Below are 13,991 nucleotides of genomic sequence, written 5' to 3'. Positions count from 1 at the left end.
TCCAGTACTTTTAAGACGGTGCTCCAGAAAGATGGTGTTCCGCTGTTTTCTCATGTGCATTGTTTTCAATGAGAAGTCTCATGTCTTTGTTTCTCTGTACATGTCTTTTATTTTCCTCTCCAGTTGTTTTTAAGATTTTTTTTTCTTGTCACTGTCATATGCAATTTGATTGTGTTGTGCCTTGATGTAGTTTTCTTCGTGTTTCTTGTTCTTGGTGTTGATTAGAATCTTGGAGCTGTGGATTTATCATTTTTGTTGAATTAGAAACTTTTTCAGCCATTATTTCTTCAAGTGTTGTGTCTGTCTCTTCCTCTCTCATTTTACTTTCAGGGCATCCAGTTACACTAGGCCCTTTGAAGTGCTGTCATAGCTCACTGTTTCTCTGTTCATTTTTTAGAAATTAGTTTTTCTCCCTGTGTTTCATTTTGGATAGTTTCTGTTGCTGTGTCTTCAAGTTCACTAATGTTTTCTTCTGCATTGTCTAGTCTGGCTTTAATTTCATCAGTGTTTTTTGTTTGTTTTGTTTTGTTTTTTAAAGATTGTAGTTTTTATCTCTAGAACCTTGATTTTTGTATCTTTTCTTTTCCCTTCCGTGTCTCTACTTTGGGAACATATGGATACAGTTACAATAACTGATTGAATGTCCTACTATGCTAATTCTCACAGCTGTGTCAGTTCCATGTCAGTTTTGATTCATTTCCCTCTTCATTGTGTGTACTGTTTGTCTTTTTTTGCATGTCTGATCATTTTTCAACTGGGATGCCAGACGTTGTGAACTTTACCTTTCTATATGCCCATAAATATTTTTGTGCTTTTTTCTTTGTTAAAGCACTTGGAAACAGTTTGATCCTTCCAGATCTTGCTTTTTGTAGTTGTATCTTCACTATTGAAAGCAAAACCGTCTAAACTTGGGCTACAAAGATTTGCCAGAAATTCACTTAGTTTTCACAGAACCAACAGTTGGGAAAATAACCTGGTTACACACTGTTTAGCTGAAGGTAAAAGTCAGCCTGTGTTCAAGTAGCGGTGAGACAGTGTGGGCCTCCCCATGTGTCCCTGTGGCACCAGCTCACTTTGATACCTACTGATTGATTTTAAATTGCCCAGATACGCACCGTTCAGAGCCTCGGCCCGCGGTGGGCAGTGGGAGATATATTCAAGGTGGGTTGACTTTTAATCAGTACAGTGAGTGTTACCTTGTTTAATTTGTATGATGGTGGTTTCAAACATCAAATCAAGAGGTTAATGGTGTCAAAAAAGATGAAGGAATAAAACTCTCCCGACATGATTTCTGAGTGCCTCTCCCTGCACGACAGGCCGTCATGATCGGAGATGATATCGTGGGCGACGTCGGCGGTGCCCAGCGGTGCGGGATGAGGGCACTGCAGGTGCGGACGGGGAAGTACAGGTGAGTGCCCCACGCGAGGCCGGCTTCATCTGCCTGCCTGCCTCCGTGGATTCCTGGGATGGCCAGGTTTTCATTTTCTTTTCTTCTCCAAAATAAAACGGGCTATACTTTCCAAATGGAAGAGCAGTATGTGGGCAGCCGATGATGTTTATATAACTGTCCCCCAAGGATGGGCCTGGATGACTTTTTGTAGCAGAAAGTGGTAGATAAAGCAGCTTTTGATACAAGGTCTGAGTTTCTAAACAGATTTGAATCAAGCCTAGTGCGGAGATAACAGATTGAAGGCTCTGGCCGTGGAGCCCGCTGCCTGCAGAGAGCTGGGCTGAACTTGGCCGAGCTCCTCTCTGCAACGCGGCTGATGCTCCACTGTATGCAGAGGTTACAGCTCCTGGGCGCCCAGCCCCTCTGGTCACCGTCCCCCTCCTTTTCCTTCACCGTCTCCATTCAGTGAGAGACAGAGAACCTGAAGACAGCAGGTCCGTGGTCAGGGATGAGTCAGGGACACTTTGGAGCCAAACCTCCGTCTCTGGAGGAGCTACGTTTTCCTCACCTGATCAGAAGTCAGGCTGGCGTCAGGCAGATCACACTGATGGGCGCCTGTTGGGGTAGGATGCTTGCAGCGTGTGCAAGTGCCCTGCGGTGTCCAGGTCTGGCCTGCTCAGCCTTGAGAGTGTTTCAGACGTCAGAGTGTTGTCTTGCCTTATTCTAGATGGTTTTGATTGTGCTCACTCAGAAAAACTACAATTTTGTGGATGCTGGAGAGGCTTAGTTAAAACATGGTTACCCGGGGGTATTTGGATGTAGGGAGTGCGGATGGATTATATCAGTCTCGAGAGACACAGGGCGCCTTCGGGTTTGGGGCGGGTAGATGGACGCAGGTGAGTGAGGAAGTCTCAGTGCACCTGGGGTCCGGGGCTAGAAAGTTCCCCCCAGCCCTCTTCTGGACCTCCTAGGGTGTCAGAAGCCACCTTGAAGCCACCTCAAATATGGACCTCCTTTCTTCCTCACACGAGAGTTTCCTGGGGTTCCTCTGCTATGTCTGGCCTGAGAGAGTGAGGGAAACCCCAGTCAAAACCTTGTAAACACTCTCTCCCAGAGGCCAGCCTGGAGCCCCGAGGTCCCCAACTGCCCTTCCCCCAAAGTTGCTGAGCAGTGGGACGGGGTGTCCTTTGGTTGATGCTCTGCCACATGGTGCTGCCCAGCCCCTGGTGCCATCTCATCAGGAGCCAGCACAGCTCAGTGAGCACCTTGGACACACGAGTACCAGAGTGGTGTCTCCTTACTGAGAACACAGTGGTGTGGCTCAGAGTGAGGTGGAAGGCGAGAGCTATAAAGTGTTCTGCACTTGGCTGCTGCTTCTGGTGTCTTAGGGGGAAAAACAAGTCTGTTCCGATTCAGTGTAGCCTCAGTTGGGGTCTTCGGCCAGTCTAAGCCGTGCCCCTGTAAACTGAGAAGGCACTGACCTTGCCCCAGGCCCCCAGTGTGTTCCTGGGCCATTGGGTCTCTGAGGAAGGGCCATCCACACACACAGTCGAGAAGCTCACAAACGGGCTGGCGGGCGTGCGGGTGGCTGTGTCCCACCTCACACCACTGGGATTGGCGCTTTTCTGAGTCCCCCATCCCCCTGTCTCCCGGAGAGATAAATCCCATCGATAGTTGGCAGAATCCTTCCGGACTGCCTCTCTGTGAAGATAACATATGGCTAATGTGTTGAGGTTTTTTCTTTTTACAAAAGCGGGAGTATATTATGTTACAATCTGACATTTTCTTGAACGATGTTTTGTGGCATCTTCCCATGGCTGTCCTTCCTAATTTTAAATTCCTAAGGCGATACTTCAGGTAAGTGCTGTTTCGTGTGTGGCCACCAGTTTGCCCTTGGCAAAAGAGAGGTGATGATGGTGCTGTTGGTGACGTCACCTTGCGACCAGGTACAGCCTCACCTGTACCTCAGCCACCTGAGTGGAGAGGCAGGGGCTTAGCAAGTCTTTTCTTGAAGGTACTTAAGAAGTCAGACCCTTTGATCTGTTTGTTATGAGGATGTACCTCTGCCTTTGTTAGCAAGCAGGGCGGAGAGAGAAGAGCCTCACTACAGGTAAGGTGGTGAGTGAGCCGGGAGCAGGAGGCCGGGTTCTGTGCTCACCGAGGCAGGGGGAGGACCTCTTTGCCGCCGGCTGCTGTCCAGAGCCCTGCTGTCTGATGCGGTGGCCACGAGCTTCCGGGGGCTGAGGAGCACTTATGATGTGGCTGGTCCGACTCGAGATGTGTTAAAAGTGCAAACACACACCACATTTCAAAGAATGTGAAAAAGCTCACTCCTAATGTCTTGTACTGATGACTTGTTGCAATCCTGGTGTCTTATGTTAACTTCACCTGCTCAGTTTTATTTTTGTTAATATGGCTACTAGAAAGTTTTAGCTTGCTTCTGTGCCTCTAATCAGGGCTTAGCGCATTTCTGTTGGACAGTGGGGGCCCCTGCACTGTCCCCTTCTCCCTGCAGATGGCACTCTCGGCGCACAGAGGCTGCCAGGGCACCTTGCATGGTGCTCTCTGCAGATGAGTGGCAGGCTTGGAGCCAATGAACAGCCTTGGCTCCTTGGCACCCTGTGGACTAGGCCTGCATTCCTTCCCCCCAGCCTCCCGGGCAGCACTCGGCTCCTCCTTCTAGAGCTGCCCTGCCCGTGCCTGGAGTTCTCCACCCCTCTGGCTACCTCTGTGAACAGGCAATGCTAAGTTTGAAGGTCATCAGGGCCCATATCTGCGCCACACATGAGCCAGGCAGTGGCAGGGTCTGTGTCCTTTCTGTGTGCTGGGCCTCTCCTCTGAGTGGCCGTGAGTGGCCTCTCAGGAGCCAAGGGCCAGTGGGTGGGTCAGCAGAGCATTGGAAGGCCTCGTGCACCGGGTCCTCTGTTGGTGGCCTTGGTCCAGCCTTGACTGAATTGGAGGAAGCAAGACAGGTGGAGGATGGCCTTGTCACTGGATACAGGTGGCAGAGAGCCAACAAGCGAGTAAGCTTGGCACTCACACCTGGCCATGTGGCTTCTCTACTGGCTTGAGGCCAAAGGCAGGCTAGGGAGGCTGAGCCAGGTCCGAATCCCGCAGGGCCCTGCCTGTCTGGCCATGGAAGGGGAGGGAGGCTGGAGGAGGCCTCGTAGGGCCACTGGACAGCCCCGCTGCAGGATGCCCCCTCGCGCCAATGCCTTCTAGTGTGCACATGTGTGCGCACACATGTGCTCACACACACACACACACAAACACACACACACACACACACACACACACACACACACGAGACTGTGTGTCAGAGGCGTTGCTGAGGGTGTGGGATTTGAACTTGCCCGTGGCCGTGAGATCTCTCTATGACCTTCCATGTTTTCATTCCCCTGGCTTCTTTCTTCTTTTATCGCAAAATGAGAGAAGGGCGAAGTCTCAGAGATGGGAGAGATCACAGGGGAGGGGCAGGGCGCTGAGCTTAGGAAGAAGGGCTTCACAGGGCCTGCCCCACCAGGACCGCCAGGAAGCCTCAGGCTCACCGCAGGGAGTGGGCTGGGTCCCCTCCGGCAACCCTGCCGTTTGGAGCCAGAGAGGCTCCCAGGGCAGACAGCTTGCAGATGCGCCCCCGCCCAGCAGGGCAGCCTGGGGCCCTAGAAGGAGCCACACAAAGCTTCCTTTTCATACCTGCTCTGCTTAGAAGTCCGGCCCAGCCAGGGTGCGGCCCTCACCTGGCTGGCAGGTGAAGGCCTTTTGGGCGTTCTCCCCACCTGCACCTTCCTGGCATGTCTGACGCACTGGGCCTGCTGGCAGAACCTGAGGCCAAGAGGCTGCTGCTCCTCCAGACTCCTGGAGATCCCATCCCGACTCCGAGGGGGCCCTGTGCTCGTGGGTGGCAAGTCCTCATGGTCCCAAGGGAGTCCTGGAGACGAGGGCACTGGCTCCTTCACTGCCAGAGGCCTTTCCAGTTGAGATGGCTGAAGCCGTGCCCGAGGCCACCTGGTGAGGTCTGGCGGAGGCTGGGCTGGAGCCTGCTCCTACCCTCGTGGGCGCTTTGGCCACCATTGTCCTCCTGGGAATATCCAGCCCTTGGGGTCAGATTCTGGGGAGCTGGCAGTCAGAGTCCCAGCCTTGCTTCAGGGCACAGACAGGGCTCTGTGGCTGAATGATGGGGGCTCGGCTGGGAGGACTGCTGCCCCCACCCCCAGGCCTTGTAGGCCCCCCTCTCTGCTAAGGACAGGCCTCGTCTTCCATGGGGGCGGGGGCTGGGCCCTGTGTACCCCCATTCTGGCAAATTCAGGCAAGGGACGTTCTTCCCAGGAGCAAGGTGCCCTGCCTGTCCTCATTGGAAGAGGAAGCTCTCAGCACATGTCACTGACCCTTCGGTCCTCTTTATATCCCCTCCCGACCCCTCCTCCTGGGGACACATCAGAACTGGAGCAAGGACACCCTGAACGGTTCCCCCATCGCTGTCTTCCCCATTCCATGCCACACAACAGGCGCGCCTGGTGTGCCAGCACAGTGGCAGGTGTCATTGCCGAAAATCTACGCTGATCGTGCTGTGTAAATAAACCGGCCAAGTGGAGCCTGCTTTGGGTGTTCCCTTATTTGTTATTTACTCATGGCTGGAAGATGTTTTATGATCCCAGAATGTTCTTGACAAGCAGTTTGCCCTTTTGGACTCAAGAGGGAAAGTTCCCTGGGCCCGGGATTCCAGCTGTCCCTGGGCTGCGGCTCCATCTGCACTGAAGCTCAGCTGGGGCTGGGGGGCCCTTGGGTGCTTTCCACCCAGCAGGGTGGCCGGAGGATCTGAGATTCCACCCACTTTGCATATGGCTGGAGGATGTGGGATGCAGAGAATTTGATGGTGGAACCAGAGGCTGGAGTGAGACCACCCAGAGCCCGACTTGCCTGCCCTCTGAAACAGCCTCTGCTCAAGTGTGGTCCTTGACTGCCTCTCTCGTGACTTTGTAGCCACTGACTTCAAAGATTTTTCTTAAGAGGAGGCTCTTCTTTCTCTTTGGAATGCAATAGATTTTTATTCTAGCACCAGGTGGTACTTGAGGGAAGCGAGTGAACCTGGGTGTTAATTTTTCATCAGTCACAATTGTCACCTTGAGGCTGTTGGAGGCTGGGGTTGCAGGTTGTGGCCGGGTCAGCAGACCCAGGAGTCGGGGGCCCTCCATCCTGGTGCCCCGTCATGAGGCATCACCACATGTGCACAGGCAGGACCTCCTGCCCTTGTGGATGAACACTTTCCGGGCACCAGGAGGATGCTCCTGGGTGGGGAGGAGGCCCCAGGTAGCTTCAGGTGGGGCTGCAGGCCAGGCACAGAAACGAGATGGCCAGCCTGCCTGGCTGCAGCCAGACCTGGCCCAACTGGGGAGAACGGGACCCTGGGGGCACCCCCCTGGGTCCCCCAGGCTCCAGTCCTGGCTGTTCCCTGTGGGAGGGCTCCGGGAACAAATCTTCAGGGAAATCAACTGTGGAACGTCAGTGAGCCGCCAGGCAGCCCGCCAGGCAGCCTCGGTCTTGCAGGTGGATGGAGGTTGTGGGTGGGCACTCCTGGGCTTTGAGAGCTCACTCAGCTCACCGGGGGTCACACAGTGAAGGGGGGCACACCTGGATTTGAACCTACATGTCTAATTTTTTGATAACTGCTTTATTGAGAAGTAATTCATATGCCATACGATTTAGTAGTGTTTCGAATATTCAGAGTCATCACAGTCAGTTTTACAAAACTTCATCTTTCTGTACCATTTAGCCCTCGCTCCCGAACCCCCGTCATCCTTCCCAGCCCCGGGAAACCACTAATCTACCTTCTGTCGCACTTTTATTAAAAACATTTTCCAAAACTTTTTTTATCATAGTAAAACATACGTAACGTAAAATTTGCCGTTTGAAAACAAAATAAACTCTGAATATATACTTTGTACATGAATAATGAAGCAAACAGCCCAGCTCAAGACCTAGGACATGGTCAGCTCCCCGGAAGACCCCTGCCTTGCAGTGGGGACCACGGGCTACCCTGGTCACCGCTACTTCCTGGTGTTCTTTGTGGTGCCCCAGTGGGTCTGCTTCCCTCGACAGTGGAGCCCGGTCTTCCTGTGCTGCCCTTTATCTAACCGGATCAACGCACGTGCTCTACCTGTGGCCTGTTTGTCCTGGGAGACTGAGGAGGAACCCCCAGGGGCCTTCGGTGGGAGGGCGTTGGGGCTGGGGAGAGATAGGCACATGGGGTAGGGGCAGGGGCAGGGGCAGGGCAGGGTGAGATTGGCAGGCCCGACGTTCCCGTCTCCCCATCCCTCCCACCTGCAGCCTTGCCTGGATTGAGTCAGCTTCCTCGCACCTGCCTGGTTTCCCGGCCCTCTGATTGGCTGCTGGCTGGGGGACAGAACAAGGAACAGTAGTGCTTGCTGGTACCTGACTCTCATTATCCTCCTTGGCCCCTGACCATGGCTGCTTTGTGCCCAGGGCAAGAGGGAAAAGGTTTTCAAACTGTGTATAGCCCTGCTGGGCTCTGCGCCCACCTTGCAGAAACCAGCCTGCTGAGGGCTGGCGGGCTCTGGGCTGAGAAAGGGCGTCCCAGGTGGAGGCCGGGAGGTGGCTGCAGAGTGAGGCCGTGAGGCCCGGGGGTGGCCCCGATAGGACCCCCGTTGGCAGCCTCCTAGCCCGAGGAACTTGTCTCCTGGGGACCTGCAGGTAACTCGGAGAGTCCTGGGAGGCTCCAGAGGGGTGGCACGGCGCGGGGAGGAAGGGTCAGCAGGGCCCTCCTGTCTCACTGGGCCCGGCTGGTACATTCCAGGCGTCCCTCAGCAGACGTCGGAAGGTGTGTGCTTTGGGGCTGCGCTCACATTCGCTCTTCTCACCCTCACGACAGCCCGTGAAGGGGGCCGGGGTCACGGCTCCTGCACTGCTGCGCGATGTGGCAAGGAAGCTCAGGAACAGGGTGGCGCCTCACAGAGGGCGTGCCCCACATCGGAGCCTGTGCACTTGCTTACAGGCATCTTACTTCAGCTCATCTAAACCCCACAACCTCCCTGGAGGCTGCTCCTCTGCTTACCCCACTTTATAGATGTGGAAATGGAAGCTCAGAGAGGTAGAGTAGCTTGCCCAAGGCCACACAGCTTGCTGGTGTGCCTATTGGGATTTGAACCCAGCTCTGCCTGACTCCAAGGCCTGTGCCCTGAGCACAATCATGCGCTGCTGACCCCCATTAGCCAAGTCTCCCTGGAGCCCTGGGCCGGCGCCGTGTCTCACCAAACAAGAGTGAGCACTTATGGGGCTCTCCTTGTCCCCCCCACAACACCCTGCACTCAGCCCCATGGGAGGAAAGGGGCCCCGTGAGGGTGAGCTGTGACTTGAGCAGGGCCTGGCTCTGGAGTTGGTCATCTTACCGCACCCCAGGGCCTGGCAGGGGGAGGTGACAGGTGGCAGCCCCAGAAGTCACATTTTTGCTGGCTTTGTGGTTAAAGCCAGCTCAACCTGAGCCTTCCCTTTGCCTCCTGTGTGGGGGTGGGGCGGAGGAGGGGGTGCCAGTCTGGCCACCGCAGCAGGGTAAGGGGACACTGAGCTGAGGGTGCACCGGGACCTGTGGCCCAGCCGCCTTGTGCTGGGCTGGCCGCCTGCCCAGAGTGGCCTCTAACCCCGATACCAACCTTGGCCACTTGGGCTCCTCTGTCACAGCCTGCCTGCCGGGGGAGCACCTCTGAGGTCCGGGGACAGCCTCTCGCTGCGGTGTTTTGGTGAGGCCGCCCGGGACTGGGGGGCATCCCCAGAGCTTTCACTGTTCTGCTGTTTATCAGCACACCGGGGAAGGGATATTTTGACCCATTGACTGAATCTCTGATTTCTACATCTTCTCCTGAAAAATGAAAAGTGGCTAGTGGCCCCTGACCCCTCCCCCCCCGCCACCGCAGACACATCTGGACGCAGTTCTCAGTTCTGACAACCATGGGGTACTTGGTTTTTTTTGTGCGGAGGTTCCTCTGAGTTGTGGGCAGGCCCAGGCTGTGCCTGTGTGATCTCAGGCTGCTCCCCAGCCTTGGCGAGGTCTTCTGGTTGAGGGCAGCCAGAGGCAAAGCCCCACCCCTGCCTCATCCCAAAGCCCCTGGCTGGATGCTGTGGCCTGTAAGTCGGACCCACCTGACCCCAGAGGGCTCTCTCTGCCTTCACCATGCACGAGGTTGTGTGCCGAGGCCAGAGCAACAGGGAGTCCGGGAGGCCTGGCTCCTGCCTCCGAGACCGTCTGGTCCAGCTGACCAGAGTGGTCTAGAGGCAGTGAGAGCCGAGCCTCCAGGAGCTGGGTGTGAGTCCCAGTCGCTCCAACACTTGCCAACCGTGTGAACTTGGACATGATGCTCACCCTCTTTGGGCCTCGATTTCCTCATGTGTCAAGTGTTGGGGAGGACATGCCAGCTGTGTGTGTGATGCACAGGAGAGGGTTAGGCCGCCGTCCCCCTCGGGGTGATGGCTCGAGGTCACCTTCCCTGGCCCTGCTTGGACCAGCTGATGGGATGTACCCCACCCCCTGTTGTTCTGGACTCCCTGGGCCTCCCCACTGGGCTCACCACTTCTGGGGTGCTCTCCACACCATGGGTACCCCAGCTAGGTGGTCATGGTGGTTTTCCAGAGCACATACCTGATCCTTCCCACTGCCTTTAAAACCTCCAGGGTCCCACTGCCGGTGGGAAGAGGCCCAAGTCTGTCCTGTGTGCTCCTCTCCTTCTCCCAGATGTTTACAGAGCACCTGCTCTGTGCTAGGCACGGGGTGGGGGACTGTGAAGGGGCCCCCCTGCCCTCCTGGGCTGTTCTTTCTAGTTGGGAGAGGGCAGCAGTAAACAAATGGATAAACCTATGAGCAAGATCCTTCCAGAGAGTGGAGGGCCCTTTCCTGGCACTGACTGGCCCGCCAGCCTCCTCCCCTGCCCACCTGCTCACCTGTCTCTGTGCAGCTGGTCCCTAAGCAGGCAGCCTTTCAGGTCTGCTCTCACTTACATCCTTCCTGGGGCCTGGACTGCCCCTGCCACCAAGTGTCTTCAGATCATAGCTCCTCCTCAGGGCCTGACTCCTTTCTTAGGAAGCTCCTGTGAGAAACAGTCCCTCAGAAGGTCCCCGAGACTTGGGCTCAGACCATCTTCCCACCAGACTGGGACCCAGCCCTCCTCACTTCAGTGGCCCCTGCCTGGCAGTGGTCCCTGGGGCAGCTGAGCTGACCGCCTCACGTACTGGTGGTGGTCGAGGGGACAGGTGGTGTGAGGCTGGGCCTAGTGGTCCCCTCTGCTCTCGCCTGTGGGCCTGGGTCTCCTCACCTCAGTGTCTGGCCCTCTCATTTAGCCCATTCATTCACAGAGGGCTGATGTTGCCCCCCAAGGGGGCCAGAATTCTTGGGGGTGACAGGCCCTAGCAATTACACAAACAGGATGGGGGTGGTGGCCCTTTTGCTTCACCTGCTCTCAGTGTAGTCCCTGCCTTCCTTTGGGGTCCTCCTCCTCCACCCCAGCCCGCCACAAGGTCTCAGAACTGGGCATGAAACTCAGGCTTGGCCAGTCTGGAGCATACAGGGCTCTTGGCTGCAGTGATGGGCATATGATCCGAGCTGGGTCAGTGACTTGGCCCAGGATTTTCCAGAACCCTTAGGAAAGTGGCCAGTGAAATACAAGCTGAGAAGTACCAGTGGCCATCTCTGTCCCCCCAGGGGAAAGCCTGCCTGAGGGTGAAGCAGGAAAACAGAGCCTAGAGATAGAAAAATTCCCAATTATGTCATTTGAGCACGTGGATCTAGCCCTGCCTGAAGCCGGTCCCATCTCTGGCCTTTTTAGTCAAGTGGGCCAGTAAATTAATGTTTTTGTTCGTGCCGCAGGAACACTGTGGTGCCTCAGGGTTGGGGTGAACAGTCTCTGAGGTCTCCCCAGCTGGTTGGCCACCGGGGCTTCTTTCTGATGCATGCCCACTGGGAAGCCTGCCCAGGGTTCTGCTTTCTTTACACCTGTGGGTGGCGTGGTGTGCCAGCCCTAGTCCCCATGCTGCCCTTTCTGAGGGGCAGATAGAGACCCCCGCAGCCTTTAGCTCACACCACTGCTGGCTGTCTCTGTCCTCTGGAAAGTGCCGGTAGGAACCTCATTTAACCTCAGAGGGAACTGCCCATGAAGTTATGTCGGAGCTGTCCCAAAATAGAACAGGCTGCCTGGAGAGGGGTGAGTCCTCATCACTGGGGATGACCCGGGGAGGCTGGCGGACCTCCGGCTGGGAGGCTGAAGATGGGTCTGCAGGGGCCAGGGGCCGGGGCTCAGTAAAGCCTCACGCCCATCCTGAGTCTGCTGGCATTTCACGGGCACCTGTGGGCACCGAGCCGTTGCTGCACCTCTGGTCCCTGGGAGGCCGGTCCTGTATCTTCACCGACAGACACTGAAATATCAGTGTTGTCACCTTCTATTTGCAGATGTGGAAACGGAAGCCCAGACAGGGCAGGGGTATGGGTACCTGGTTATTCTGGCTGGACCTGCCGTTCGAGCCTGATCCCACCAGTCTGAGACCTTCTTGTCCAGGTCATGGCCGTTAGCATCCGAGCTGGAGCCCAGGAGTGAAAACCACAGATAGAGATGCGGTAGAGATGCAGGTGTAGGGGTTTACAAGTAGCAGAGACCAGGAGGAAAGACATCTACTTGTTTCAGATGATTTGGTTATATCTTTGCATCCTTGGGTGTCTTCTAAATATTTCATGATGCAAGTATAACACTCTTTCCAGAACAAGGGTTATGTTTTAAAGTACCCTTGTGCCACCACCCCCCTCCCATAGGTTTGTGAATTTGAAAATTCTTAAAAAGAAACATCACTCAAAAGTACAATTTCATTAGTTTAAAAACAGAAACCAACCCAAGTACCCTTTTGCCCCTGAGCCTCTGCACAGCTCTAACCTGACCCTCAAGGCTCTGTCAGGCTTCCTGCTCACACACAAGACTGTGAGTTGCTGGACACAGGCCGCCTTGTAATGGGAGCTCCATCCCTGCCCTGTGAGCGGGCACTCCAGCTCCTTCTGCCTCCCCTACTGCGCAAAGACGGCCGGGGGAGCTGTGTGCACCCTCTGAGGTGTTTCATCCAGAAAGGATCGGGGTGGGGGCTCTGGTCCCTGAGACTGAAATCAGTGCCTTCTCTGGGCCACCACACGTACACAGCCTCTGTGACATCCCCACAGCATCCCCACCGCCAGGTCCCACACCCTGACATGCGTGCGTGCGCACACACAGACAAACTCTCTGTCACACACACACACAAACTCTCTGTCACACACACACACACACACACACAGGGACCTGTGGAAGGGTAGCTGTCTGTGGGTGGGATCCCAGCTGCCGCAGAACAGAATGGGTGCCCAGGGTCCGTGTCTCTGGACTTGGTAAGGGCCTTTCTGGGCAGAGGGGCCTGCGTTAGCCCTCACTGGAGAGGGGATCAGAGGATGGATTCAAGGCTTTCCTTGATGAAGGCCCAGGCTGGCCTGGATGTGCTCTGTGAGTACAGTCCAAGCCCACCTGCACCTGTCAACTGAAAGGACAGCTCTGATGCCAGAGGAAGGAGGGGCCTGGTGAAGACCCGAGAGGGTTGGGCAGAGGGTCAGCCACCAAGACTCGCCATGCCCTGAGGTGGATCCCAGGGGAGGACACACAGGGCCTTGTCCTCTTCTCCAGGTTCTCCCCTCTGTCTCCTTCTTCCTGTCCCCACTCCCCGTCCAGCATCCCTGCCCAGGCTCTGCTGCCTCTTTCCAGATCTTTTAGGGTCAGCTCTCATTTCCCTTCGTCTCATGCAGCTTTCAGCTGGGGCCGCTAGAGGGCACCTTGCTGCCAGGGACGGGGAGCACAGGGGCCAGGATGCTCACCGGTGCCCACGCCTGGTCCCACACCTGCACATACAAGCACACTCACATGCAGGCCGCCTCACACACACGTGGGGCTGCTCACACATCCCCACACCCCCGCCCCCATGCTGGCCCCCACGTACTGCAGGCCCGCCCCCTCTGCCTGGTGTTTCCTGCCCCTGAGAGCCAGGCCTCCCCAGCCTGCCCTCCACCCTCCCTCAGCCCACACCCCGCCTCCGCCATCCCTCGAGGGAGCAGTCGATGAGGCGTGGAGAACATGGAGGTGCCAGGCCCAGGGGCTTCCTGCCAGCAAGACCCTCCTGGCAGCAGGATCCCAGGGCTCAAGGCCAGTGGAGTGGCCCCCGTCAGCCTTGCCAGTGCCTTTTTCCTTTTCCAGCCACCACCTGCCCAGAGGAGGGTGGCCTGAGAGCTTCAAGCGTTCTTGACCAGGGGCCTCCCAGAATTTCCTGTGTGCGCTGGGGAGACCATGTCTCCATGGAGGAGGCAGCCCTCCCACGCCCACAGGCTCCCCTCCCGTCCTTGTCCCCACTCTCTCTTCTTAGTTTGTCTGAATCCTGCTGTCTTTAAGGCCTTCTCTGATGAAGGATTTCCCAGGGTCCTCCCACCTGGAAGAGCCTTAGGGGACCCCCAGCTCCATATGGGGAGCTGAGAGAGGCAGAGGGGCCATCTCAAGGTCAAGGGGACCCCGTGGCAAGCCGGGGCCTGTGGGGCTCCCACTCCAGG

The 13,991-nt window shown here is 56.2% G+C and overlaps 1 protein-coding gene across 6 annotated transcripts in view; it reads left to right on the top strand.

Moving 5' to 3' along the window:
- The window catches only part of LHPP (phospholysine phosphohistidine inorganic pyrophosphate phosphatase), a 126,877-nt gene that overhangs the window by 40,769 nt on the left and 72,117 nt on the right, over window positions 1-13,991 (top strand). For 5 of the 6 annotated variants that reach the window (XR_012510075.1, XR_012510074.1, XR_012510073.1 and 2 more), the window contains exon 6: window positions 1,317-1,408. The exons of the other annotated variant lie outside the window; for it this stretch is intronic. Coding sequence is in view for 1 of the 5 variants with exons in the window: in XM_010952856.3 (XP_010951158.2) it covers window positions 1,317-1,408 (92 nt within the window). In the remaining 4 variants the exon portion in view is untranslated. The remainder of the gene's footprint in view (window positions 1-1,316; window positions 1,409-13,991) is intronic. 6 annotated transcript variants of the gene reach the window in all.

Source organism: Camelus bactrianus, chromosome 11 (genome assembly GCF_048773025.1).
Source record: "Camelus bactrianus isolate YW-2024 breed Bactrian camel chromosome 11, ASM4877302v1, whole genome shotgun sequence".
Classification (NCBI taxonomy): Eukaryota; Metazoa; Chordata; class Mammalia; order Artiodactyla; family Camelidae; genus Camelus; species Camelus bactrianus.
The sequence above is the reverse complement of the archived record's forward strand: the minus strand, read 5'-3'. Positions and strand labels throughout refer to the sequence as shown.